The sequence below is a fragment of the Phyllobates terribilis genome, unplaced genomic scaffold (assembly GCF_046119375.1).
Source record: "Phyllobates terribilis strain yellow unplaced genomic scaffold, ASM4611937v1 Scaffold_3__8_contigs__length_932513732, whole genome shotgun sequence".
Classification (NCBI taxonomy): domain Eukaryota; kingdom Metazoa; phylum Chordata; class Amphibia; order Anura; family Dendrobatidae; genus Phyllobates; species Phyllobates terribilis.
Window position 1 is genome coordinate 267630940 of NW_027362763.1, and position 26127 is coordinate 267657066.

The 26127-nt window shown below is 42.1% G+C and overlaps 1 protein-coding gene across 4 annotated transcripts in view; it reads left to right on the forward strand.

Moving 5' to 3' along the window:
- SCHIP1 (schwannomin interacting protein 1) overlaps positions 1 to 26127 on the forward strand; it is a 771081-nt gene that overhangs the window by 634537 nt on the left and 110417 nt on the right. For 2 of the 4 annotated variants that reach the window (XM_073674798.1, XM_073674800.1), the window contains one exon: positions 3736 to 4320. In XM_073674798.1, coding sequence (XP_073530899.1) covers positions 3736 to 4320 — 585 coding nt within the window. Of the gene's footprint in view, positions 1 to 1441; positions 1627 to 3735; positions 4321 to 26127 lie in introns of those variants that run through there. The other 2 variants (XM_073674801.1, XM_073674799.1) reach the window with 2 other exon arrangements.

A 26127-nucleotide genomic window follows, 5' to 3' on the forward strand; every position in this document is an offset into this window, starting at 1 on the left:
GCTCCAAAATTTGGGTTCATGCTTAAGTTCGGTTACAGTTCTGATACCCGAACCGAACTTTGGACTAAAGTTCAATTGGGTACCAGAACCCAAACAACCACGGGTCCACTCATCCCTATTTGTCAGCAATACCATTACAAGTAATGGCTCCTGAACTGGTGCGAATTGATTTACATGACCCGGTCCATCAGCCACGTCAGTAATCTGTGGCTGCTGGACAGGAGTAATCAGAACGACCTCTTACCTTACCTCCTGGCATCTGCGGCTCTTCTCTCGATCGCTAGCCTGAGGTGACATCCTAGCTACTACGTGATGCACATGTCACATCGTGCCAGGCCGGCTAATGAACGTAAGAGCTGCGGATGTCGCTGGGTAAGAGGAGGCTCTCAGGGCTACTGTCCAGCGACCACAGATTACCTACGAGGCCAATGGACCGCGTTCTGCAAATTGATTTGAACCAACTCTAAAGGAGTTGTCTGGGGTTGCAGTCAGTGACTGCAGACTTGTGAGTCCTCACTTTGCTCACACTGCGCTGTGAGGACTCTCTGGTGCTGCGCATAACCACAAGTGTGTAATTTGCATACATTCGGTCACATGCCAACTAAATGAGCATGGCCTCACTCAATGCCAGTGAATTGAGCGAGGTTGGACACGTCTAGTTGGAATGTGGCCAGGAGTATGCAAATCACATACTTGTGGTCAAATGACTGCCCACTCCCAGCGCCGGCACCAGAGAGTCCTCACAGCCCAAGTGCACGTGATGTGAGGGATCACAAGTCTGCAGTCACATAGAGTAACTGCAGACTGGTAGTCTAAGGCCGGACAACCCCTTTAAATGTGACTGTAAGGATCCACATGGGACTAATCCGCTGAAAAGGAAACTCTGCCTCAAAATCGTAGTGGATTTGAAATCTGCAGCGACAATCAATTCCACACCGCAGATTTACCGAGCAGAGTGAGGATGATGAGGAGAGGCTCTTCACATCACCGGTATATTAATATGCTGTGGAGTTCATATATACCACTGTATGTGTGAACAGATATAGTGCGACCTGCGGTGGATCCAAAAGATCAACCTTCAGGACTGGATTTACATGAAGACTAAGGATGCTTTTAATTCTGCATTAACATCATAATACATCATGCAAAGACCTGACTGATGTATAATGTGTGATATAGTAACTGACATGTACAGTATGTGACATTGCACAGTGTGTGACACTGTACAGTATGTGACCGCAGGGCCGCTGCTCCCCTCACCACCGCCATCATTTCTGAATGAATACAGCTTTGTACCATAACTAGGGAGGGCGCGCCCTGAGTGCGCTAATCCCTTTCTCCACTAGGTGGCAGTGTCCGCCCATACAGCTACGCCAGTTGCGCAGTTCGGCAGCACTTGGCATCCCGATTACAGCGAGCACTTACGTAGACTCCGGAATTCCTATTCCCGGCACTTTACGCAGTGACGTGAACGGAGTGAGGAGTTTCCGGAGCTGTGGATGTTGGTGCCGGGCGGCGCCGGTACAGAGAGCGGAGGATCCTGTGCAGTGCTGCGGGTGCGGAGGAGGGGGCACGGCTGCGTCACACAGGGATGAGGGGCTACAAGGTACAGACCCCGGGCATCAGGTATGGGGCTGAAGGGCAGAATATGGCTCTTTAGGGTTACCCCTACTTTTTACATCTACACTGCCCACCTGTAGAAATGGTGTGTGACTGTGTGTACCTGCAGAGTATATGCATGTGTATCCATGTATCATATTGTGTATGCATATATCTATATATATACATACTGTAGCGTGTGTACGTGTGTGTATATACATATATCTATATAGACACATACTCACTGTATCATATGTATACATGTAACATATATATATATACACACTGTATCATATATATACACATACATACTGTAACGTGTGTATGTGTGCATATATATATATATATATATATATATATATATATATATAATGGGCAGCTGTGTAGTATAAGGACACATCATATCAGGTAGCAGATCTTTGGGGTCTTCCTATTCTTCAGGCTTGTCTACTCCCTGGATGGTATAATGGGCTCTATGTCCCAGCAGTATATACTATACGGGGTATACACCACCTACATCAGATGTCTTGTAATACATCTGTAGATCTGGTTGATCCGTATATGTCACACTGGTGCCGGATGACAGAAATGCCTATTCCTGATGGCTGATGACCGCTGTCTGCACCCATATGTAATATACGGCGTATACATTATTACTGCTGCTGACTTATATATTCTATAGCAAACTGAAGGTGTGCTCGCCTCTAAATAATTAATACTAAATATTTCCGGAAATTATCTTAGGAATTTTGTATCTGTAGATCGTTCTCCTTTTTTTATCCAGTTCCTGGCAACGTTTGTCATTTTTGTTATATTTATATACATTGACATTTATTATGACTCGTCACGATTATATATCCCACTATAAGTAATGGAGTGGTACGGGGACGTCCTCATGAGCCACTTTCATTGCAGGATGAGAAGGCCAGAAGATGCGTGCCTAAAGAGAGGGACACTAATACAGTGGGGCAGAGATTTGTTGCTGTATATTTCCTTACCTTGTGAGCGATGCAGTAGAGCGTAGTGTATGTATCAGGTTGGCTGCCAGCCGGTCTCATTAAAAAGACTATGGGGTAATCAGTACATAGAAAAGAAGAAAATGCAGGCGGTTTCTTTGGGCGCTGCCAACTGGTTAAGAGACAATCTGGGAATACTCGGATCGGTAACAATTATTTATATATAACATCACCTTAATAAAAGATTCATATAAAGAAAATGAACTTTTTATACTGCATTGGGGATAATCTCTGAACCGATGGGTATTGCCAAAAGAAACCTCCACATTTGCCTTTTTTTCAGCACCTAATATCAGTACCGCTACCTTGCCAGCCCTTATGCAGATGGCGTGCTGCTGTTTATGGAGGTCTGTACTCTGTCTATAGAGCCGCAGACAGGGTCTTCTGATCAGCCAGTGTTTGCCATTACAGTAGCCGTGGGCTAAAAATGACATGATCTGTCATAGGATTGCTAGCTCTGTAGGTCATCAGTAGGAAATGCTGTTTTTGCAATTGACCCTAATCTTAGGCTATGTTCTCACAATGAGTTTTCGTTGAGTTTTTTATGCTTCGTATTGTCGGAAAAATGCAAGTAACTTATTTTACTTAATGGGTGTAGAAATAGTGCAGAAAATCTACAACATCAAAAACTTACCGAATCCTCATCTTGGGAACGTAGCCTGATAATACCAAGGAACGATGACTATTTACTGCCTTATATATCTGTAGGTATATGTATTCACATCTAGCTCTATATGGGTAAGGTTTGCATTGCCGTGAGAAGGAGCAGCCTCGTTATGCCCACACAAGCAACAGCAATTGAGTGTGGTGGTAATTATCATGAGGAATATTAATATTGGGCACACTGCTTATTATCACTCTGTCGGAGGTGTGTATGGTAATGCATGTGTCCTTGTGGCTGGAGCTCCACTCAGACAGAGGAGGAGTGGATTGATAGGAATCTTTACAGCCTCAGGGGATGGATATTCTTGCTGGCAGTTTCCAGTTGCTTCATGTTATTTTTTCTCCAGAGTGCGAGTATAGACAGGCTGCTTGACTTTGATGAATAAGAAACACAAACTTATCTGTCTTTCTTCTTTCCTTTTTTTCTCCTTGGCATGCTGGCTACGTCAACCTGCAGGATTACAGAGAGGATGGCATGGATTTAGGAAGTGATGCCTGTAGCCGCTCAAGTTCCGAATCTAGCTCCAACAAAGTGACTCCCTGCTCGGACTGTAAGTCTTCCCCCAGCCTGGATCTGGCTGCCCTGGAGGATTATGAGGAGGAGGACTTTATGGTGGACAAGGCGAGTGATGAGTGGGAAGATGAAGATGAGGAAGAAGAAGTTGGAGGAGATGATGGCTTTCCTAAAGACAATTGTTTTTCAAGGACTGTCACAGCCAGGAGTTTAGCAGAAGAGTTTGAGGACATTAAAGGTGGTCATCTATCTGCCACCAATGGAAATCCCTCTCATCGGCACAAATTAAATGGAAACTTAGTAACTGGGAAACCCCCAAATAGAAGCAAGCACAGCCCTCCAAAACCTCAGAATAACTCTGTCAGAGGGCCTCCACTGAACTCATTTGTTGGTTCTGGTGGCCTCATGAGGGAGGAACCCCAGCTTCCCACAATGGATTGGGAAGCCCTAGAGAAGCACCTTGCAGGACTACAGTTCCAGGAGCAAGAGTCCAGGAACCAGAAACAAGCAAGATCAAATTACACATCAGTAAGTCTTCATCCTTTACTGCTATTGTGTGAAAGAGGGAAACCCTTTACTGCTTTTCCGTCCGATTCATCAAAGCTGTCACTCCAAAATTCTGTCATAAAAGCTGCAAAAAATTGTAAAAATTTAAGCGCGACTTTTGGTGTTTTCACACCACTTTCTCCCATACAAAATTTTTGGGGGTGGGATGGAGGCGTAGCTGGGGCTGGACACCATAACTTATCTAATTCGTGACGAGCTGTGGCTTTCCATACGCCAGAAATCTCACTCCAGTACCTGACTGGAGTGTGGTTTCTAGCATAGCGCACGGAGGCGCACAACACTCGTCAGATGCTCCAGATTCACGAAGAGGCGGGCACCTCTTCATTAGTCAAGAGTATCTGATTCCAGCACTCCCCCTCATCAACACCTGCAACTACTGTCATTTTTGTGTTGTTTTTTATTTCTTTTATTAAAGAAGTTATCCACTACTTTTTTATTGACAAGCTATCCTTAGTTTTTTTTCTGCTGCGTTTTTTTGTGTGGAGAGAATCTGCTTTTTTAAATGTCCCGGCAAAGTGGATGTGATTTCATGAAAACCCATGTAGACTTTGGTGAATTGTTTGTTTTTGGTGTGTTTTTTTCTTTATTGGTGTCCATGGAGCCTGGACAAACATATGTAAAAAAAAATGCAGTTGTGTTTTTGAGTACAGAATCAAAGCTTGTCTGTATTATAAAAATGCAGTAAAAACATTGCTTCACATCTGCCCCAAAATGCATCAAATAAAAGGAAAAACATAGAAAATGCAATAATCAGAGAAGATTGTTATTGTGTATATGGTCGTGGACACCTGCAGAAAATGTCGGGTACAAAGCAGCAGAAAGAAATGCAGTATTTACTATATGGCCGTGGCCCCACTGTCAGTATTTTTTCTCAGGAGTTTGTTCCTCATCTGGTTTTGGCTCCATCAGAGTAAAGGTATAATAGAAACAAGTCACCAATTCTGCATTTATCACCCACTCCTGGTTTTGGCTCCCCCTCCTGAGAAAAAATACTGACCAAATACTGATAGTGGGACCGTGGCCTAAGTGTGATAATGGTCTATCTTAGGGTATGTGTACACAATGTCTTTCTGGTGTATGTGAACCTGGCAGTTTTTTTAGGAGGAAGACATTTCAGGACAAACGTGTATCTTTTGTCCTGAAGAGTCTCTTTTGCCGTCTTTTCGGATGTTTTTTGCTATGTCTTTAGATGCCGATCTTTTTTTAAATTTGTATTGAATAAACTAGTGAGCGGCTTCGAAACGCATTGTGCCTGAAGAATGGTCAGGTCACTTCTTTTAACCGCTTTGTGTTTTGGAAATCTGAAGTAGCTAAAAGAAGCTCAAAAGACTGAACATACAGTATGCACAGCAAGTTGTTTTTACATTGAAGTGCAAACGTTTTTTTACCATTTATTTTGCTAAAGGTTCATTTTACTGCAACCTACTTTACTACATTATCCGAAGATGCTCCATAGCAAAATTCATGTTACAAGCAGTTTTTGCTGTGGACTTCACCCTTTGCTTTGCAGTTTGTGCAGAAATGATCACGTCAATATCCACAAGGAGTTTGTATGTTCTCCCCATGTTTGTGTGGGTTTCCTCCGACACTCCAAAGACCTACTGATTAGTGATGAAGCGAGCATGCTCGTTACTTGAGGTTTACGAGCATGCTCGTTACTTGAGATTTACGAGCATGCTCGTTACTTGAGATTTACGGGCATGCTCGTTACTTGAGATTTACGGGCATGCTCGTTACTTGAGATTTACGGGCATGCTCGTTACTTGAGATTTACGGGCATGCTCGTTACTTGAGATTTACGGGCATGCTCGTTACTTGAGATTTACGGGCATGCTCGTTACTTGAGATTTACGGACATGCTCGTTACTTGAGATTTACGGACATGCTCGTTACTTGAGATTTACGGGCATGCTCGTTACTTGAGATTTACGAGCATGCTCGTTACTTGAGATTTATGAGCATGCTCGGGTGTTATGTTTTAGTCACTCCGTGCGCATGATTTGCGACTGTTTGACAGCTTTAATACATGTGAGGAATGCCTAAGAAACAAGCATTCCTCACATGTATTAAAGCTGTCAAACAGTTGCAAATCATGCACACAGGAGAGTGAAAATACTCGGCGAGCACTCGAGCATGCTCATTCTTCCCAGTATAAAGTAATACACGCTGATGGCGAAGCCACAGCAAAAACCACTGCCAAACCGCTTCAGGAAGATAACCGAGCCTGGGAAAACTCAGCAGGTGCGCCAGCGTCTAATAGATGCTGCGTGTACATCCACAAACTGGCAAATATTAGGGTAAGGCTATGTGCCCACGATGCAGAAATGAAGCAGAAAATTTCCGCTTCATTTCTGTATGTCCTTACCCAGAAAAACGCATGCGGAATTTGACGCGCGTTTTTGTAGTGTTTTGCACATGCGGAATTGCCTTGCGTTTTCTAATGCATTGTAGAAGGAAATTCCGCATGCGTAAACGCACAAATAATGGACATGCTGCGGATTTTTCCGGACATCAAAAACGCTGCGGAAAATTCCACAGCATGGGCATTGAAATTGCGGAATTTCATTGGGGACGATGGGGGAAATATTACCAAGCGTTTACGCAGCAAAAATTCCACAGCAAAAACGCTTGAAAAACGCATCGTGGGCACGGACCCTTAGTGGGATTTTAAACATACTCTTATTATACTCATCCAGACGTTGCATGTATTCAGCATCAAAATCTGTGTGAAAACTGTCCACATACCAACTTCTATTGTATTCAATGGAAAAGCCATTCATACAGCTGCAGATTTCTAGCTGTGGATTGGAAAACTGTCTCAATAGGTGACATATTGCATAGTGAAGCGGATTCCATCTGTAAACCTTGGTGGGGAACCACATGTGGATTTTTAATTGAATAGGGATGACCCGCGTGTGCACCCAGTATAGTTCAGAGTGCATATCCACGGCAGAAATCCCAGGGTCTTTCTCAGATTTCTGTCGCAAGTTCTTCATTAAAACAATGTTGGATTTTTAACCTCTGTATAATGGTAACCTAATTATTTTTCATGGTAAGCAATATTTTCATTGTAGTTGCTACATATAAGTTTTGTGCTCTCGGGTTATGTGCACTTGACGCCATCTAGATGCTGCCGCTGAGTTTTCCCAGGCGAAGCCACTTATAATGCAAACGTCGGCAGTTGTTTTCCTTAAGTGACTTTGTTGGTGGTTTTGACTTTGCTGTGCACGATGTTCATTTTATGGGGCGCAGAATCCGCCTGAAAAAGACGCTGTGTCCACAGTAATGTGACTAGATATTGTGTATTAAATGATATACGTGCAGTTTGTCCTACAGGCATCCACACTCGGCAATGATTTATATGCACAGATACTATATGGATGTACATGGCATTCTGCAGCTCCATGATGCCGCCATGGGCGCTGTATGGTTCCATATTACAGAGATATTCTGCCTATAGAAGCCATGCTGTGTCTTCTGCATTAGTGGTGGGGTAGTTTCCCATAGTTTGAATGAACAGAATGATAAATGGGAAAGCAGAAGCATTTGCCGTTATTTAAAGAACATACCAGGTGCAATTCCTTTTAATTTGCATTTGTCCTTTAAGTGGCCTTTATACCCACAAGCCAAATACCGTTCATCTTGTGGGTCCAGTGTAAATATATGTAGAGATTTTACAGTCATTGAGAATTCACTCACCGGTCGTTGATCGAGTAGTTTGGTGAAGGGATATTCCCCATATGAACAGGAATCCGCTTGTCATTAGCAGACAAGATAGGAGGAAAGGGAATGATCTCAAAAGTCATCAAACCTAGGGAAAACTTAAAGTAGATATAAATGTATGACTTTTGAACATTGGTGCTATATTGTTGATCACCACAAGTTTTTCCCAATTTATAGTGTAATATTACACTCATACACATGGCTAGACAATATACTGACCACAAAGCCTGTGTATAGTACAGGGCCAGGCGGCCTCGCTGTTCTGCCATTGTCGGGTGCCATCTTTACAGAGATATGTTCCCCTACAAGAAATGCTTTTAGGAAACTATTACTCCATACATACCACATCCAGGAGCATCGCACTTTAGGTGCAAGCAGTTGAAATAACAGAGATCAACTCAATAGCTGGTGGTTTTCTGACTGTTAGAGAAGTGCTCCTTCATATGTCACATGGTGAAATCGGCTAATAATCATACATGTGTTAGTAGTTATTTATAAAGATTCTTGCATCCTACACTATTCTGTTATGTTTAACACATCTGCTATTTTTACTTGCCATATGGCAATGAGCTCCAGACACCACGTGACAGCCACAATGAATTGTGATGTGCTACACCACAAGGATGAACAAATAATGTAACATTTAGGAAGCGTTTCGTCCATTCCAGGAGCCATACAGACTTTCTGCATTGGCCGGTTTGTAATCACTTTATAGCTATCGATAGAAAACAATTGTTAGACGTGATCTCACACTTCACACATTTATGTACAGGTAGCTGCTTACACATCACAAGATGAACATCTCTTAATATATTATAACATACCGTGGCAGCACATGAAATATACCGCAAATTCATCAGACAAATGTCAAGAGAAAAGGCCAAACAGATCCCCAGCAGTGCTGCACCTCACTGCCCAGCACCCCAATACATGTTTCGCACAGGCTTTTTCAGGGCCGTCTGTAGGTCTAGGCTCGTGTAGGACAGAGCCCTATAAGACACACTTGCTTAGAACTACAGAGGCCAGACAGGTAAGAACCTCATTATAAAAAAAGCTTTGATCGTAACCACTTTTGTGCCAAATCACTTTATATAATGATTATATTTATCTGCCATATGTGTTTATTGTAACGCCAAATGTTTGTGTATTTTACTAGTGTTTTGCATTGTAAGTTTCTATAATCATGACAATATGTTGTGCATTTTGTCAGTATATCAAATTCAATGAAAAATGTGATTTTTAATACATGGAGTCTACCTGACAAACATCGATGTGCCATATACTTAGTGTTGGGAATTGTTAGAACCCTCCTGTTTGTTTTTTCCATCTTGTGTTTTGCGGTGACGTGACCATCTGCCTATATATTCCAGCTCCGCCCTTCTGGCTGTGCTGGACTTCAGTGTTTGACTGTTTCTCTAGCCTTGTGCTTCGGTGCCTTTCTCTGTCAGTTCGCTTAGTCCTTCTGAGACCTCTAGTACATTTTTGTCTGTTTGTATTTTTGTGTTCTGCAACAACTTCTCTGTTTAGGAGGTGTCCCATTTTTGTCCCAGTCCTTAGTTCTATTAGGGACCCCTCCCTTAATTCTATAGGTCTTCTTTCAGACTAGCCGAGGACTAAGGCAGGTCTGTTCACTAGGAACAGGCAGCCCGCTACATCGTAGGGATTCAGCTTAGTCTTACTGTAGGGACAGCTTTCCCCTATCTTTCCTTAGTAGATGTTGCAGATCATAACAGGAATAGACACTGCTGTCCTAATAAAAGATCCCAATATGTTCTAGGTTTCCTAAAAAAAAAGTAGTCATCAATATTAGATGGGAGTAAGGCTGTGAGCACCCTCACCAATCAGCTGTTTGAGGGGGTCTTGACAACCGCCATGTCCCCTACATTATTTACGAGGCACAGTTCTCTATTTCAGACTGAAGTTTTATACAAAGCAAAGCAACTACTAAAGGTACAGAGCTGTGCATGGTAAACAGTGAAGAGGTTTATATCGAAAAAATAGCTGATCATCTTGGTGCCAAGAGCTGGACCTCCACTGATGTACAGTGCTGGCCAAAAGTATTGGCACCCCTGCAATTCTGTCAGATAATACTCAGTTTCTTCCTGAAAATGATTGCAATCACAAATTCTTTGGTATTATTCTCTTCATTTAATTTGCTTGCAAGGAAAAAACACAAAAGAGAATGAAGCAAAAATCAGGGGAGGAGTCCTGAGGAGATAATTTGCATATTCCCACTGCATTTTGGGGTAAGTGAAGAGTCTCCGCGAGCTCAAAGAACACTGGATTTTGGCTGTTGGAGCTGAAAAGAGGACATCGGTAAACCGCGCGCCTACCGGCGCACGCATTTTGAAGCTTTTTTTTTAAGCTTTTTTCACTGTTTTCAGAACATTAACAATAAGAACATGGAAGAGTCCAGGAGCCATTTGGTGAGCTGCATATCCTGCTACATGTTCACAGACTTGCCAGTGGAAAAGCCAAACTTCACATGCCAGAAATGCAAGCTTGTGTCCCTGTTGGAGGAAAAGTTGCGAAATCTAGAAGAGAGGTTAACTACCTTGAAAATCATTAAGGAAGGTGAAGAGTTCTTAGACAGAGCAGAATTATCTCTTCATGATTCAGAAAGAGAAGAAATTCGAACTGCACCTGACGAAACAGAGGAATGGAAGCATGTGACCCACAGAAGCAGGAGGATCGAGAGGCAGTCAGCACCCATACTGCTCAGGAACCAGTACCAGGCTCTCACGCAGGAGAACCATGAAGAAATACAGCAAAATAAGACTTTGCCAGCAATGAATAACCTTGTAAGCCCTCAGAATCCTCCTGGATGGAGAAAGAAGAATGTTGTGAAGAAAAAACGGAGAGTGGTGGTCATGGGGGATTCCCTGTTAAGAGGAACAGAGGCCGCTATCTGCAGACCAGACATAACCTCAAGAGAAATGTGCTGTCTTCCAGGAGCAAAAATTAAAGATGTGTCTGACAGGATATCAAGACTCTTCAGACCTACAGATCACTACCCATTCCTGCTAATACATGTGGGGACAAATGACACCGCAAGAAAGGACCTGGAAACCATCTGCAGTGACTTTGAAGACTTAGGCAAGAAAGTGAAAGAATTGGGAGCGCAGGTGGTCTTCTCATCCATCCTCCCAGTGGATGGCCATGGAACAATGAGGTGGAATAAGATTCTACAGGTGAACAACTGGCTACGTCGATGGTGCCGTCAACAAGGATTTGGATTTCTGGATCACGGAGTGAATTACCTATACGATGGACTACTTGCTAGAGATGGGGTGCACCTTACGAAGACTGGAAAACATGTATTTGGAAGTCGCCTTGCTACACTCATCAGAAGAGCTTTAAACTAGAACAATGTGGGAAGGGAAGCAAAAGGCCAGAAAAAGCCATACAGCTGACAAATACTATTGAGATCTCTGCTACTGGAAGTGGAAAGGAAGAACAAAGACAAAACAATTTAAATAATAAAAATATGGGAGGAAGAGAAACCAATCACAAACTAAAATGTTTTTATACAAATGCACAAAGCATGGGCAACAAACAAGGAGAATTGGAACTACTAATGCAGGAAAAGGAATATGATGTCATTGGAATCACTGAAACTTGGTGGGACGATACACATGATTGGAATAAAAGGCTAAAAGGATACAACTTATTTGCAAGAAACAGACTTGATAAACGAGGAGGAGGTGTTGCATTGTATGTTAGAAAAGCGTATATCTGCACAGAGATTGAAGCTTCAGAGACTGGGAGTTCTGTGGAAACTGTTTGGGTAAGAATACAAGGAGAGAACAACGGAAAGGACACCATTGTAGGCATTTACTACAGGCCACCTGGGCAAGCTGAAGATATGGATGAACTCTTTATGTATCAAATGACCAAGTTCTCCAAAAAATATGACGTAGTGGTCATGGGAGATTTCAACTATCCAGACATTTGTTGGGAATCTCTCTCAAGTAAAACTAACAGGTCAAGCAAATTCTTATCCTCTCTTGCTGACAACTTTATCTTCCAAAAGGTAGGGGAGAAAACAAGGGGATCTGCTACTTTGGATCTAATCCTTATAAACAGGGAGGAAATGGTTGAGGAGGTAAAGGTGGCTGGGACCCTAGGAGGCAGCGATCATGCTATTATAGAATTTTGGATAACTAGAGGAGGAAGACATGTGAAGACTCAGACTTCAAGGTTAGATTTTAGAAAGGCAGATTTTAAGAGACTCAGAAAGAGAATAGGAGGGATCCAATGGCTGGATGTCCTTAAGGACAAAAATGTCCAGGAAGGATGGGAAATTTTTAAAAATGAGATTCTCAAAGCACAATCGTTAACAATCCCGAAAAGTAGGAAGAATGGGAAGCATTTAAGGAAACCAGGATGGATGAACACAGAACTTAAACACATGCTAAAAAGAAAGAAAGAAATGTTTATTAAATGGAAAGAGGGAGGCATATCTAAAGAAGATTATAATGCAGTCTGCAGATCCTGCAGGGCACGTATCAGGTTAGCTAAAGCTGACAATGAATTAAGGCTTGCAAGAGATGTCAAAAGCAATAAAAAAGGATTTTGGGGGTATGTCAAAAGTAAAAGAAAAGTCAAAGATGCTATAGGATTTTTACAGGATGAAAATGGAGAAATGGTAAGAGAGGATGTTGAGAAGGCCGAACTTTTTAATTCCTATTTTGCATCTGTTTTCTCTCAGAAAGAAAATGTAACATCAACTGATCTTCACTGTCCTTTTAAAGGAATAGAGGAATCCAAGTTATCTGTAAACAGAAAGATTGTGAGGGAATATTTAGCTAACATAAATGAGTTCAAGTCTCCAGGTCCAGATGAATTACACCCCAGAGTACTGAAGGAGATCGTAGAAGAAATTTTAGAACCACTCTCCATAATCTTTGAAAATTCTTGGAGAACAGGAGAAGTCCCAGAAGACTGGAGAAGAGCAAATGTTGTTCCTATCTTCAAAAAGGGGAAGAAGGTGGACCCAGGGAACTATAGGCCGGTGAGTCTGACTTCTATACCAGGAAAGATCTTTGAACAAATTATTAAACAACATGTATGTAAGTACATGGATAAGAATGAAGTGATTAACCAGAGTCAGCATGGGTTTGTAACTAACAAGTCATGTCAGACTAACTTAATTTCCTTCTATGACAGAATCACTGACTGGGTGGATCAGGGAAATGCTGTAGATATAGTATATCTTGACTTCAGCAAAGCATTTGACAAAGTATCTCACACCATCCTTATTGAAAAAATGACCAAGTATGCAATGGACCAGGCAACTGTTAGGTGGATTCATAACTGGCTTAGTGATCGGACTCAAAGGGTGGTTGTAAATGGCTTCACATCCAGCTGGATGAATGTCTCAAGTGGGGTACCACAGGGCTCCGTCCTGGGACCTGTATTGTTCAACATCTTTATCAATGATTTAGATGAAGGAATTGAGGGTAAACTGATTAAATTTGCTGATGACACAAAGCTAGGAGGGATAGCTAATACTAGAGAAGATAGAGAGAGGATTCAAAAAGACCTAAATAAACTGGAGCAGTGGGCAGCAACCAACAGAATGGTTTTTAACAGGGAAAAATGCAAAGTACTACATCTGGGCAAGAAAAATGAAAAACGCATATACAGAATGGGAGGAATAGAGCTAAGCAACAGTACATGTGAAAAAGACTTAGGTATACTAATAGATCATAGACTGAACATGAGTCAACAGTGTGATGCAGCAGCAAAAAAGGCAAATACAATTCTGGGATGTATTAACAGAAGCATACAGTCTAGATCACGTGAAGTCATTATCGGTCTTTACTCCTCTTTGGTCAGACCTCATCTGGAATACTGTGTACAGTTTTGGGCACCACATTTTAAAAAAGACATAGACAAACTGGAGCAAGTTCAGAGAAGAGCGACCAGAATGGTGACTGGTCTGCAAACCATGTCCTATGAGGAACGGTTGCAGGATTTGGGAATGTTTAGCTTGCAAAAAAGAAGACTGAGAGGAGACTTAATAGCTGTCTACAAATATGTCAAGGGCTGTCACATTGTAGAAGGATCATCTTTATTCTCATTTGCACAAGGAAAGACTAGAAGCAATGGGATGAAACTAAATGGGAGGAGACACAGATTAGATATTAGAAAAAACTTTTTGACAGTTAGGGTGATTAAGGAGTGGAACAGGCTGCCACGAGAGGTGGTGAGTTCCCCTTCAATGGACGTCTTCAAACAGAGGCTGGACAGACATCTGTCTGAGATGATCTAGTGAATCCTGCTTTGAGCAGGGGGTTGGACCAGATGACCCAGGAGGTCCCTTCCAACTCTACCATTCTATGATTCTATGAAAAATCAAATCATTGATCATTTCACACAAAACTCCAAAAAAGGGCCGGACAAACGTATTGGCACCCTCAGCCTAATACTTGGTTGCACAACCTTTAGCCAAACTAACTGCGAACAACCGCTTCCTGTAACCATCAATGAGTTTCTTACAATGCTCTGCTGGAATTGTAGACCATTCTTCTTTGGCAAACTGCTCCAGGTCCCTGATATTTGAAGGGTGCCTTCTCCAAACTGCCATTTTGAAATCTCTCCACAGGTGTTCTATGGGATTTAGGTCTGGACTCATTGCTGGCCACCTTAGAAGTCTCCAGTGCTTTCTCTAAAACCATTTTATAGTGCTTTTGGAAGTGTGTTTTGGGTCATTGTCCTGCTGGAAGACCCATGACCTCTGAGGGAGACCCAGCTTTCTCACACTGGGCCCTACATTATGCTGCAAAATTTGTTGGTAGTCTTCAGACTTCATAATGCCATGCACACGGTCAAGTAGTCCAGTGCCAGAGGCAGCAAAGCAACCCCAAAACATCAGGGAACCTCCGCCATGTTTGACTGTAGGGACCGTGTTCTTTTCTTTGAATGCCTCTTTTTTTTCCTGTACACTCTATGTTGATGCTTTTTCCCACAAAGCTCTACTTTTGTCTCATCTGACCAGAGAACATTCTTCCAAAACGTTTTAGGCTTTCTCAGGTAAGTTTTGGCAAACTCCAGCCTGGCTTTTTTATGTCTCGGGGTAAGAAGTGGGGTCTTCCTGGGTATCCTACCATACAGTCCCTTTTCATTCAGATGTCGACGGATAGTACGGGTTGACACTGTTGTACCCTCGGACTGCAGGGCAGCTTGAACTTGTTTGGATGTTAGTCGAGGTTCTTTATCCACCATCCGCACAATCTTGCGTTGAAATCTCTCGTCAATTTTTCTTTTCAGTCCACATCTAGGGAGGTTAGCCACAGTGCCATGGGCTTTAAACTTCTTGATGACACTGCGCACGGAAGACACAGGAACATTTAGGTCTTTGGAGATGGACTTGTAGCCTTGAGATTGCTCATGCTTCCTCACAATTTGGTTTTTCAAGTCCTCAGACAGTTCTTTGGTCTTCTTTCTTTTCTCCATGCTCAATGTGGTACTCACAAGGACACAGGACAGAGGTTGAGTCAACTTTAATCCATGTTAACTGGCTGCAAGTGTGATTTAGTTATTGCCAACACCTGTTAGGTGCCACAGGTAAGTTACAGGTGCTGTTAATTACACGAATTAGAAAGCATCACATGATTTTTCAAAGGGTGCCAATACCTTTGTCCACCCCCTTTTTTAGGTTTGGTGTGGAATTATATCCAATTTGGCTTTAGGACAATTTTTTTTGTGTTTTTTTCATTGAAGACAAATTAAATGAAGAGAATAATACCAAAGAATTTGTGATTGCAATCATTTTCAGGAAGAAACTGAGTATTATCTGACAGAATTGCAGGGGTGCCAATACTTTTGGCCAGCACTGTAATATTGATGGTCTATTTTAAGGATATCCTAATATAGCCTAAATCAGGTCATACACTTGTTCTTTTTAGCTGTTTACTGAATTACCTTGAATGGCTTTTTCAGTAGGTCTATGAAGGTTGCTGTTCTGGACAACAGTGCCATAAGTTAATAGGTTTGTCTTGGACTTACATATTGATTCATTCATAGGGTAGTAGGCAATAGGGTAGGTGATCAGTATGAGATCAGATCAGTGGATATCTCCTCCGGAAGCAGCCAGATGTTAGCAATCTACGAAGCAGAACACCACTGCTTTGTTCAATTTTTATCTCTGCAGTTTATTTCTCATTCTGCTCTGTACATTACTTACATCCAGCACCTACCTAAGAAATATAAGCCCATGATTGGGGGTGCCGGGTAGTGGACTCTCACCAGTCTCAGGTTATTAGTATGTATGTCCTGGACAGTCCCAGCTAGATTGGTGATTGATGTGTAATTTCAGGGGTTGCCTTGGCTTCTGTTAATGGGGTGCATATACCCAATATTTCTAACAACTGCAACCAATAACAAGCGAAAAAGTTCAACATCGCAGATCAGCCTGTCCAACATATGATAATTATTTATATGATATATCAATGCTTCTGGAAGGTAGATTCCATATAGTAAAAATCACATTTTGCATTGTATTTGATCAACCTTTCCTCTGATATTTGCTTTTTAGTAAGAATCTGTCACATACAGCTGCTGTCATGAAAAAGTGTCTTTTTGGCCTTCTGAAATCTCTAGTGTATCGACAGCCCAAGTAGACTTCAAACCAATACTATACAAATATTGAATTTATTAGCAAGATAGCACATTTTTCCTACATTTACAACAGGAAGGAAATTCAAGTCTGAAGAAGGAAGCAAGCACGTTTCCCTGGAAAATGTGCAACATGAACTTAATGATTTATTTCAGTATGGCATCCTATGTTATGTGAAATAAAATCCCAGCAGTACTAGCTCAAAAAGAGCAATGCTACTGACTAGAGTTCATGCGAGTCGATTTTTGAGACTCTATCGATCGGCCACATTAGTAATTTCTGGCGACTGGACAGGAGAGCGGCGGACCACCTCTTGACTGATGGCATCCTTGGTTCTATTGATTAGTCGACCTGTTGTGATGTCACATGTAAGTCACGCCACAACGATGACATTGCTGTAGGCTGGGTATTCAAAAATAGAACCAGCTAAGAGGTGGATCTCCTTCCAGCTATCACAGATTACTGACATGGCCAGGTCCTGCCAATCAATTTGTACCGACTTTACTACTGACTATATAACTCCACTACTATGGAGTTACAAAACTCATAGTGGGCCTGAAAGTCTTATGTGTGTGTTTAGCAGAAGAATTCTAGAATTTTCTTTCTTTTTGGTAAGCCACTAATAATTTACATCTGGCAGCAGCTTGTGGCAGACCTTGGTGAAGAGAAAGATCAGGCATATTTCTTTCAATGGGTGATGATTAGATACCATTTTTATTCCTCCAAGAGCAACTTCTCTCAACGATCCAGGAGCAATTTGGTGATGAACAATGCATTTTCCAGCATAATGGAGACCATGTCACAAGGTGAAAGTGATAACTAAGTGGCTTGGTGAACAAACATTAAAATTTTTCGGTTCATGGCCAGGAAACTCCCTAGATTCCCATCCCATTGAGAACCTATGGTCAATCTTTAAAACGTGGGTGGACAAACAAAAACACAGAAATTCTGATAAACTCCATACACAAGACTGGGTTACAGGCCATAGAGTGTCCAAGGTGACTCCATCCGCTTCACTATAATGTCGGAATCCTGTTTTTCAGGGATTCTTACAGAAACCCCAACGTAGTGCTCAGCAGAAACCACTGCATGGGCTCGTTCACTCGACGGAATTTCGGTTCGACAGCTGTCCCTGCAAAATACATACAGCAGTCAGACCAATATTATTCAAGAGGACAGTGCAGATGAGCGATTTTTTTTTTACTGACCGAGTCTGTGTGTGAAAAATATCGCAGCATACACTAAACCCATTCACTGAACCATGCGGATTTACCGCATTCTATACTTTCTAGTGGTCAAATTTCTGTTGCAGAGACTAGCGACTCCACAAGAGGATTTGACATGCTGCGGTCCTGAAAGACGCGCCACATGTCAGTGTCCAGGGTGATTCGCAGCCTCAGATGCACGCATAGTGGACATGGGATTTCTAGAGATCCCATCCACTATGCTGTAACATCTGGACGCTGCATGTTTGACGCTGTATAAACACGCAGCGTCAAACCTGCAGCGGCTCCTGACCGTGGCCACGTACCCAAACTCACCCGCAGCATGTCAGTTTCTGTAGCGGACACGCTAGTCTCCGCTGCAGATTTTGACTGATTGAAGTGTCATTATATGCGGTGGATTCACATGTACCGACAACAAAAGTTCGGCAGGCATTAGAACACTGCGTTTTGGATGCAACATAAATTCGTTGTGTCCAAAGCGTTGCTGAGTGCTGATCGGGGAGGGGGGACATAGGGGCTAACGAACCAGCTGTGAGATGTTAATTATGACCAGGGAAAATGTTTGCCCTTGGCACATTCCCAGGCTAAATAAAACAGCTCACAGCAGTCGCATAAATTACATGAATAGAAATGCTAATGAAGATTGGGTGAATGGGACTAGCTGACACCCAGCTTTTTTGTTTGGTGATGCCAAGGTGTCAATCAGACCTTTTCATGACCAAACAAAGTAAAGAAACAAACAGTGTAAACACTTTATTTGAAATACAACAGACCCATTCTTTAATAATTTAAATGAACCAATATACTCACCCCAGATCTTATGGTAATCCAAGGGCTTAAGCAATGTCTCACCATCTTTATTTAGCTCCAAAAATAATTAATTGATGCTCAAAAACGCATGTAAAAAACGCATGCTTTTTTTCTGGCAAGGAGAGACAAAAACGCTCAGGAAATTTCTGCTTCAAATCTGCATCGTAGGCACATACCCACAGTCTACCTACAGAGAGAAAAAGAGATGAGACAAAAAGTGATGCAACAAGGATAGTACCTGAGAAATAAAATCTCTATTGGATGCGAAGACTAACACTGATGTGTGAATGTAGCCTTAGAGATCTCAATAATCCTGCATAGTTGATTATGTGAATACACAAAAAAAATCTTCCGACTTTCCATTTAGAAAGGTCTTACATTATGTTTGTGGTTCTGCTCTCTATATAGTGTTGTCTTATTATAATATATCGTCATAAAAGATGATAGCAGTGAGTTAGGTCTTCAGGAAATGATTGCTTATGTGTAGAAATAAACCAGTGATCAGAGGAAAATGGGAAGTAATTGCCCTTTATAAACTGAAGAAATGACAAGATTCCACTGAATAATATTTTCCTGTTAGTATAAGTACATCATTCATGACAGCAGCACATCTAAGGACCTCCGCTGCACACTAAGGTGCAGACAGCCCATTTTAGACTCCCCTTTAATGTTGCAGCTGGTGTTTATGACTTGATTGCGTAATAAGGAGTTTGGAAGTGATTCTAGGTAACATACAATGTGGAACGGCTTTTCTGTGTGTTGTATAATAGCTTGTGTAGGCACGATGGGCTCATCTGGGAAGATGTGAATACAGGTGTTAATTAAAATTGCAGTAAGATTGATGGCAGGTGCGGTATTCACAGCTTGGATATGATGATCTATTGAGTCAGACGAGGTGGGAGGTCTGCGAATACAACATAAAACAATCAGCATGTCCATCTGACTGCAGGATACGTGATTATAAAACTTTTTTCCTATAGAAATGACATGGTTGCTTTGTGTGTTGTGCAGTGTCTTCCTTGAACACGTGTATTCCTATAAATGTATTTAATGATTTATTCAGGACAAAAAAATATATATGTTTATATACAGTACAGACCAAAAGTTTGGACACACCTTCTCATTTAAAGGTTTTTCTGTATTTTCATGACTATGAAAATTGTACATTTACACTGAAGGCATCAAAACTATGAATTAACACATGTGGAATTATATACTTAGCAAAAAGTGGGAAACAACTGAAAATATGTCTTATATTCTAGGTTCTTCAAAGTAGCCACCTTTTGCTTTGATGACTGCTTTGTACACTCTTGGCATTCTCTTGATGAGCTTCAAGAGATAGTCACCGGAAATGGTCTTCCAACAATCTTGAAGGAGTTCCCAGAGATAAATAGCACTTGTTGGCCCTTTTGCCTTCACTCTGCGGTCCAGCTCACCCCAAACCATCTCAATTGGGTTCAGGTCTGGTGACTGTGGAGGCCAGGTCATCTGGCGTAGCACCCCATCACTCTCTTTCTTGGTCAACTAGCCCTTACACAGCCTGGAGGTGTATTTGGGGTCATTGTCCTGTTGAAAAATAAATGATAGTCCAACTAAACGCAAACCGGATGGAATAGCATGCCGTTGCAAGATGCTGTGGTAGCCATGCTGGTTCAGTATGCCTTCAATTTTGAATAAATCCCCAACAGTGTCACCAGCAAAGCACCCCCACACCATCACACCTCCTCCTCCATGCTTCACGGTGGGAACCAGGCATGTAGAGTCCATCCATTCACCTTTTCTGCGTCGCACAAAGACATGGTGGTTGGAACCGAAGATCTCAAATTTGGACTCATCAGACCAAAGCACAGATTTCCACTGGTCTAATGTCCATTCCTTGTGTTCTTTAGCCCAAACAAGTCTCTTCTGCTTGTTGCCTGTCCTTAGCAGTGGTTTCCTAGCAGCTATTTTACCATGAAGGCCTGCTGCACAAAGTCTCCTCTTAACAGTTGTTGTAGAGATGTGTCTGCTGCTAGAACTCTGTGTGGCATTGACCTGGTCTCTAATCTGAGCTGCTGTTAACTTGCGATTTCTGAGGCTGGTGACTCGGATAAACTTATCCTCAGAAGCAGAGGTGACTCTTGGTCTTCCTTTCCTGGGGCGGTCCTCATGTGAGCCAGTTTCTTTGTAGCGCTTGATGGTTTTTGCAACTGCACTTGGGGACACTTTCAAAGTTTTCCCAATTTTTTGGACTGACTGACCTTCATTTCTTAAAGTAATGATGGCCACTCATTTTTCTTTACTTAGCTGCTTTTTTCTTGCCATAGTACAAATTCTAACAGTCTATTCAGTAGGACTATCATCTGTGTATCCACCTGACTTCTGCACAAGACAACCCCATTTATAAGGCAAGAAATCCCACTTATTAAACCTGACAGGTCACACCTGTGAAGTGAAAACCATTTCCGGTGACTACATCTTGAAGCTCATCAAGAGAATGCCAAGAGTGTGCAAAGCAGTCATCAAAGCAAAAGGTGGCTACTTTGAAGAACCTAGAATATAAGACATATTTTCAGTTGTTTCACACTTTTTTGTTAAGTATATAATTCCACATGTGTTAATTCATAGTTTTGATGCCTTCAGTGTGAATGTACAATTTTCAAAGTCATGAAAATACAGAAAAATCTTTAAATGAGAAAGTGTGTCCAAACTTTTGGTCTGTACTGTATGTATATATATTTTTGTACTGTGTTAGCCAGTAGATAGGAAAATATTTAGATTTGAGAGTCCTCAGTGGTTGATACCTTTTAATGGCTCACTGAAAAGATGTTAACAGGTTGCAAGCTTTCGAGACTACTTAGGCCTCTTCATCAGGCTAGTATAACCCAAAATCTGAAGAGTCACATATTTATACAAAATAGAGCACAGAAATAATGCAATAGATGAGACAGGTGATGAAAAGCAAAGCCATTACTTTGGGAGAGATAAACATTTCTGGCAGTAAATATTTTAGCAGTTCATAGATAAGGACTGTGAAAGTTTTATTGTTTGCTGCAGTGTTGTAATGACCCCACAAGTCTGATGGGCACATTCCTTAGTTGATGTAGAATGACATAAATCCATGCGACACATTCATTCCTGCTCTGAAGGTGTCAAAGGTTTACCATTAGTTTATATTCCAAGACTCTCCTTTCTCTCTGAGATTTGAAGTTACCTTTTAATACCAGTAATTTCATGTCTTTGATGCTATGATCAGGGGAACAAAAAACTTTCACAGTCCTTATCTATGAACTGCTAAAATATTTACTGCCAGAAATGTTTATCTCTCCCAAAGTAATGGCTTTGCTTTTCATCACCTGTCTCATCTATTGCATTATTTTTGTACCCTATTTTGTATAAATATGTGACTCTTCAGATTTTGGGTTATACTATGCCTGATGAAGAGACCTGAGTAGTCTCAAAAGCTTGCAACCTGTTACCTTTTAATGGCTAACTGAAAAGATGGTATCAACCACTGAGGACTCTCAAATCTAAATATGTTTTATGATTTATTCAGACACACATCATTTTGTGGCTTATTGCCCCGATTCTCCAATGTTTTCAACTGTTCTTGTGCCGGAACTGATGCTGTTCGCTGTGGAACCACAGCACATCTGTATCGACTGGATATAATTTACTATTTGCATTACAAAATATTACTAACTATCTCATATGTTCAAGCTTCTGAATTTGAGAACCTAGGTACCCTTATGTTACAGGGTTATTCCAATCTTATACACTCATGGCATATCCTTTGGATGTGCCATAAATGCCTGATAAGTTTTGTTGTAATTACAGTAAGTAAAAGTCCAATATGTTCCCCATACCCAATAAATAGCTGTTGGATGAACCATCATTCCGCTGGCAGCTATCTCTCGACTCCTCCATACACCGCTCCTGTGCTCTCTAAAAGAGAGGTGCTTCCAGACACCTCTGGCAGAGGCTTATCTTGCCAAGAACAAAAGAATTATCAGTCGGAAATCGGACATGCCGGATTTTTCTCTCCCGACATCATCTGTTGGGGCAGAGTCTGGAGGCCCCGATGAATATTCTGGCACCCACAGCTATGTGTGTCCCCTGATGGGGAGGCTGCTATATCTGGCATAAAATAAATGGGTGCACGTAAACCACTCTGTTCACACTTGGTGTTATAGAAACTGCAGAGCACTGCCATTCTCCACAGTTTCCTGTCCTGCATCTATCCAGAAGGAAACCGCATCTTGGCAAACCCTGTGAATACGACATAATCTCTAGGGTTTGTCCACACTGAGGGTTTCTTTATTTGGATTTTGAAGACGATCCCTTTCAAAATCCACATCAAAGAATAAAAATAGTATTTGAGGCAGGTTTTGATGTGGATTGTGAAGTATATCCAATTAAAATCCATGTCAACAACTCAGTGTGAATATACTGTATAAACTCGTGTATAAGCCAACTTTTTCAGCACATTTTTTAGGCTAAAAAAGCCCCCCTCGGTTTATACTTTAGTATATACTTACATTCTCGGCTGTGGATGGTGGTGGGGGGGTTGCAGCGGCGGAGAAGCTTTGCACAGGTAGTAGTGGTAGCCGGCTGTTGCAGCTACCATGTGTGCCCGCTGCTAAAGAAAATAAATATTCACTCTTCTCCACGCCCATGGGAGTGGAGATGATTGAATATTCATTTTCTTTAATAGCGCGCACAGTATCAGTCGCAGCCGGCGGCTTCCTGCTGCGGCTCAGTGATCCTCTGTGGCCGCTATTAGAGAGTATGAATATTCACTCTTCCCCACTCCCATGGGTGTGGAGAGGAGTGAATATTCATTCTCTTTAGTAGCGGCACACGTGATTGCTAAGCCGTGACTGCGCCTGACAGTGTGCGCTATTAAAGAAAATGAATATTCACTCCTCTCCACGCCCACCTCATCATCTGAGGGCGCATGGCAGTGACGTCATACATTCCTCAGATGCTGAGGTCAACTGCTGGCAGAACAGGATGCAGCGCTAGATCAGAGGGAAGGAAGGTGAGTATAAGTGTTTCTTTTTTTCATGTGTGCAGTGATGGGGGGCCATGTATACCAGGATAGGGGGGCCATGCATACCAGGATTGGGGATGAGGGGAGCCATGCATATCAGGATTGGGGATGAGGGGGGCCATGCATATCGGTATTGGGGATGAGGGGGCTATGCATACTAGAATTGGGGATGAGGGGGGCCATGCAAACCTGGATTCGGGATGAGGGGGCCATGCATACCAGGATTGGGAATGAGGGGGGCCATGCATATCAAGATTGGGGATGTGGGGGCCATGCATACCAAGATTGGGGATGAGGGGTGCCATGCATACCAGGATTGGGGACGAGGGGGCCATGCATACCAGGATTGGGGACGAGGGGGCCATGCATATCAGGATTGGGGACGAGGGGGCCATGCATACCAGGATTGGGGATGAAAGCTTACCAGAATGAGGAAATTTACCAGTAGCTGCTGCATTTCCCACCCTAGGCTTCTACTTGAGTCAATAAGTTTTCCCAGTTTTTTTGTGGTAAAATTAGGTACTCGGCTTATATTCGGGTCGGCTTATACTCGAGTATATACGGTAATTCCTAAATAATATCAGATTATCCTGTTTAAAGAATAAATATACCCTAAAGAAAGAAGCCTATTCTGTTACTTGCAAAGACAGTATTTCCCCAAAATATATCTAAACTCCTGCCATCTAAATTGCTTCTTTTAGGAGTTCCGTGTTTTTGCAAATACTGTCTGCAAAAGTATAATCATTTATAAAATCACCATTATTAGAAACACTGAAAAGAATTTTACTTCAGCTACATACATGCTGCAACATTCCCCGAATATTCACAACATGTAAGTGGAAGATTTTCAGGACAAAGGAAGGTCTGAAGTCTTGGGATCAGATTATCTTTCTGTCTTCTAAGGATAAACAGTGAGAGGTGGAATGTGGACAGGGGGATAACATCAAAGACTCCATTAACCTGGGTTACATCAGTGGGAAACCACCTGGAATTCCTGCTTGTAGACATCATAATTGCACCCATGGCACCTGCTCAAAACACAGGGGACTGTGGAAAGTATAGAAACACACGGTACCTTTGTGCAATGCTCACTGCCCCTATTCATCATAAAGTGTAGGCTATGGCTACTTGTATATCCTTAGCGGCCCCATACAATAAAAAGCTGTCAGCAAACCATGATTCATCTGGCAGCTTCTTGCCAAGAACAAAAGGATTGTCAGTCGGAAATCGAACATGCCGGATTTTTATCACTCCTGATATCATCTCTTGGGGCAGAGTTTGGAGGTCAGATAGTGTAATGTTTATCGGCTGAGCCTGCCAATATTAGTGGCTTTGACCAACATTAGTCTAATTTGTATGGGGGTCTTAAGTATGGTCATTGGCAGGCTCCCCGCTGACTGTATGTTTTTAAAGGGGTTGTCCGGTCCAAATCGATAAGTCTGCAGTCACTCTGTGTGACTGCAGACTTATGAATCCCCCCAGCGCAGGCACTGTATGCTGCGGGGATTCGCTGGTTTCAGAGCCGGGACCGGAGGCTATGTATGCGTTATACATACTTCCGGCCAGAGGGCACGACCTCGCTTCCATACACCAGTACGGAGCGAGGCCGCGCCCATTAGATGGACTCTGGTCCAGAGTATATATAACACATATGTACCCTCCGGTCCCAATTGAGAAACAGGCGAATCCCCGAATTGGACTGGACAACCCCTTTAAAATCTGGTGTAGACTGATTACTACAGCCCTCATGTAAAGGAATATTTCCTTACATCCCATTATTTCCCGTATTTTAGGTGCCAAAAAACCCTCTAAATCCATGGCCCCACTATCAGTATTCAGTCAGTATTTTTTCTCTGGAGTGGGAGCCAAAACCAGGAGTGGGTGATAAATGCTGAATTGGTGACTTGTTTCTATTATACCTTTCCTCTGATTGTTCCTCACTTGGTTTTGGCTCCCACTCCTGAGAAAAAATACTGACCGAATACTGACCAAATACTGATAGTGGGGCCGTGGCCTAAGGATACGTTCTGACATAGCTTCCACATGCTGCTGAGACAATGACTGGTGCTGTAGATTTGACATTCGCAGTTTACTCATGCTGTAGATTTCTTCCTTTGTATATGGTCACAGCATTTGTGTAGAAAAGACACAATTTAATGTGAATATTTCCGTCACACATTTGCTGTGTTTTTTTTCTGTTATTGAAATTCCGCAGAAAATACATTTCACCTGAACATCTAAAAACAAGTTTTTACCTTTATTGGAAAACTCATGCTATTTACTGTTAGAAAATGAAGCACAAGAAATCCACCTATAACTGCGCTAAAATGGTGCTGCACATTTCCGAACTATCA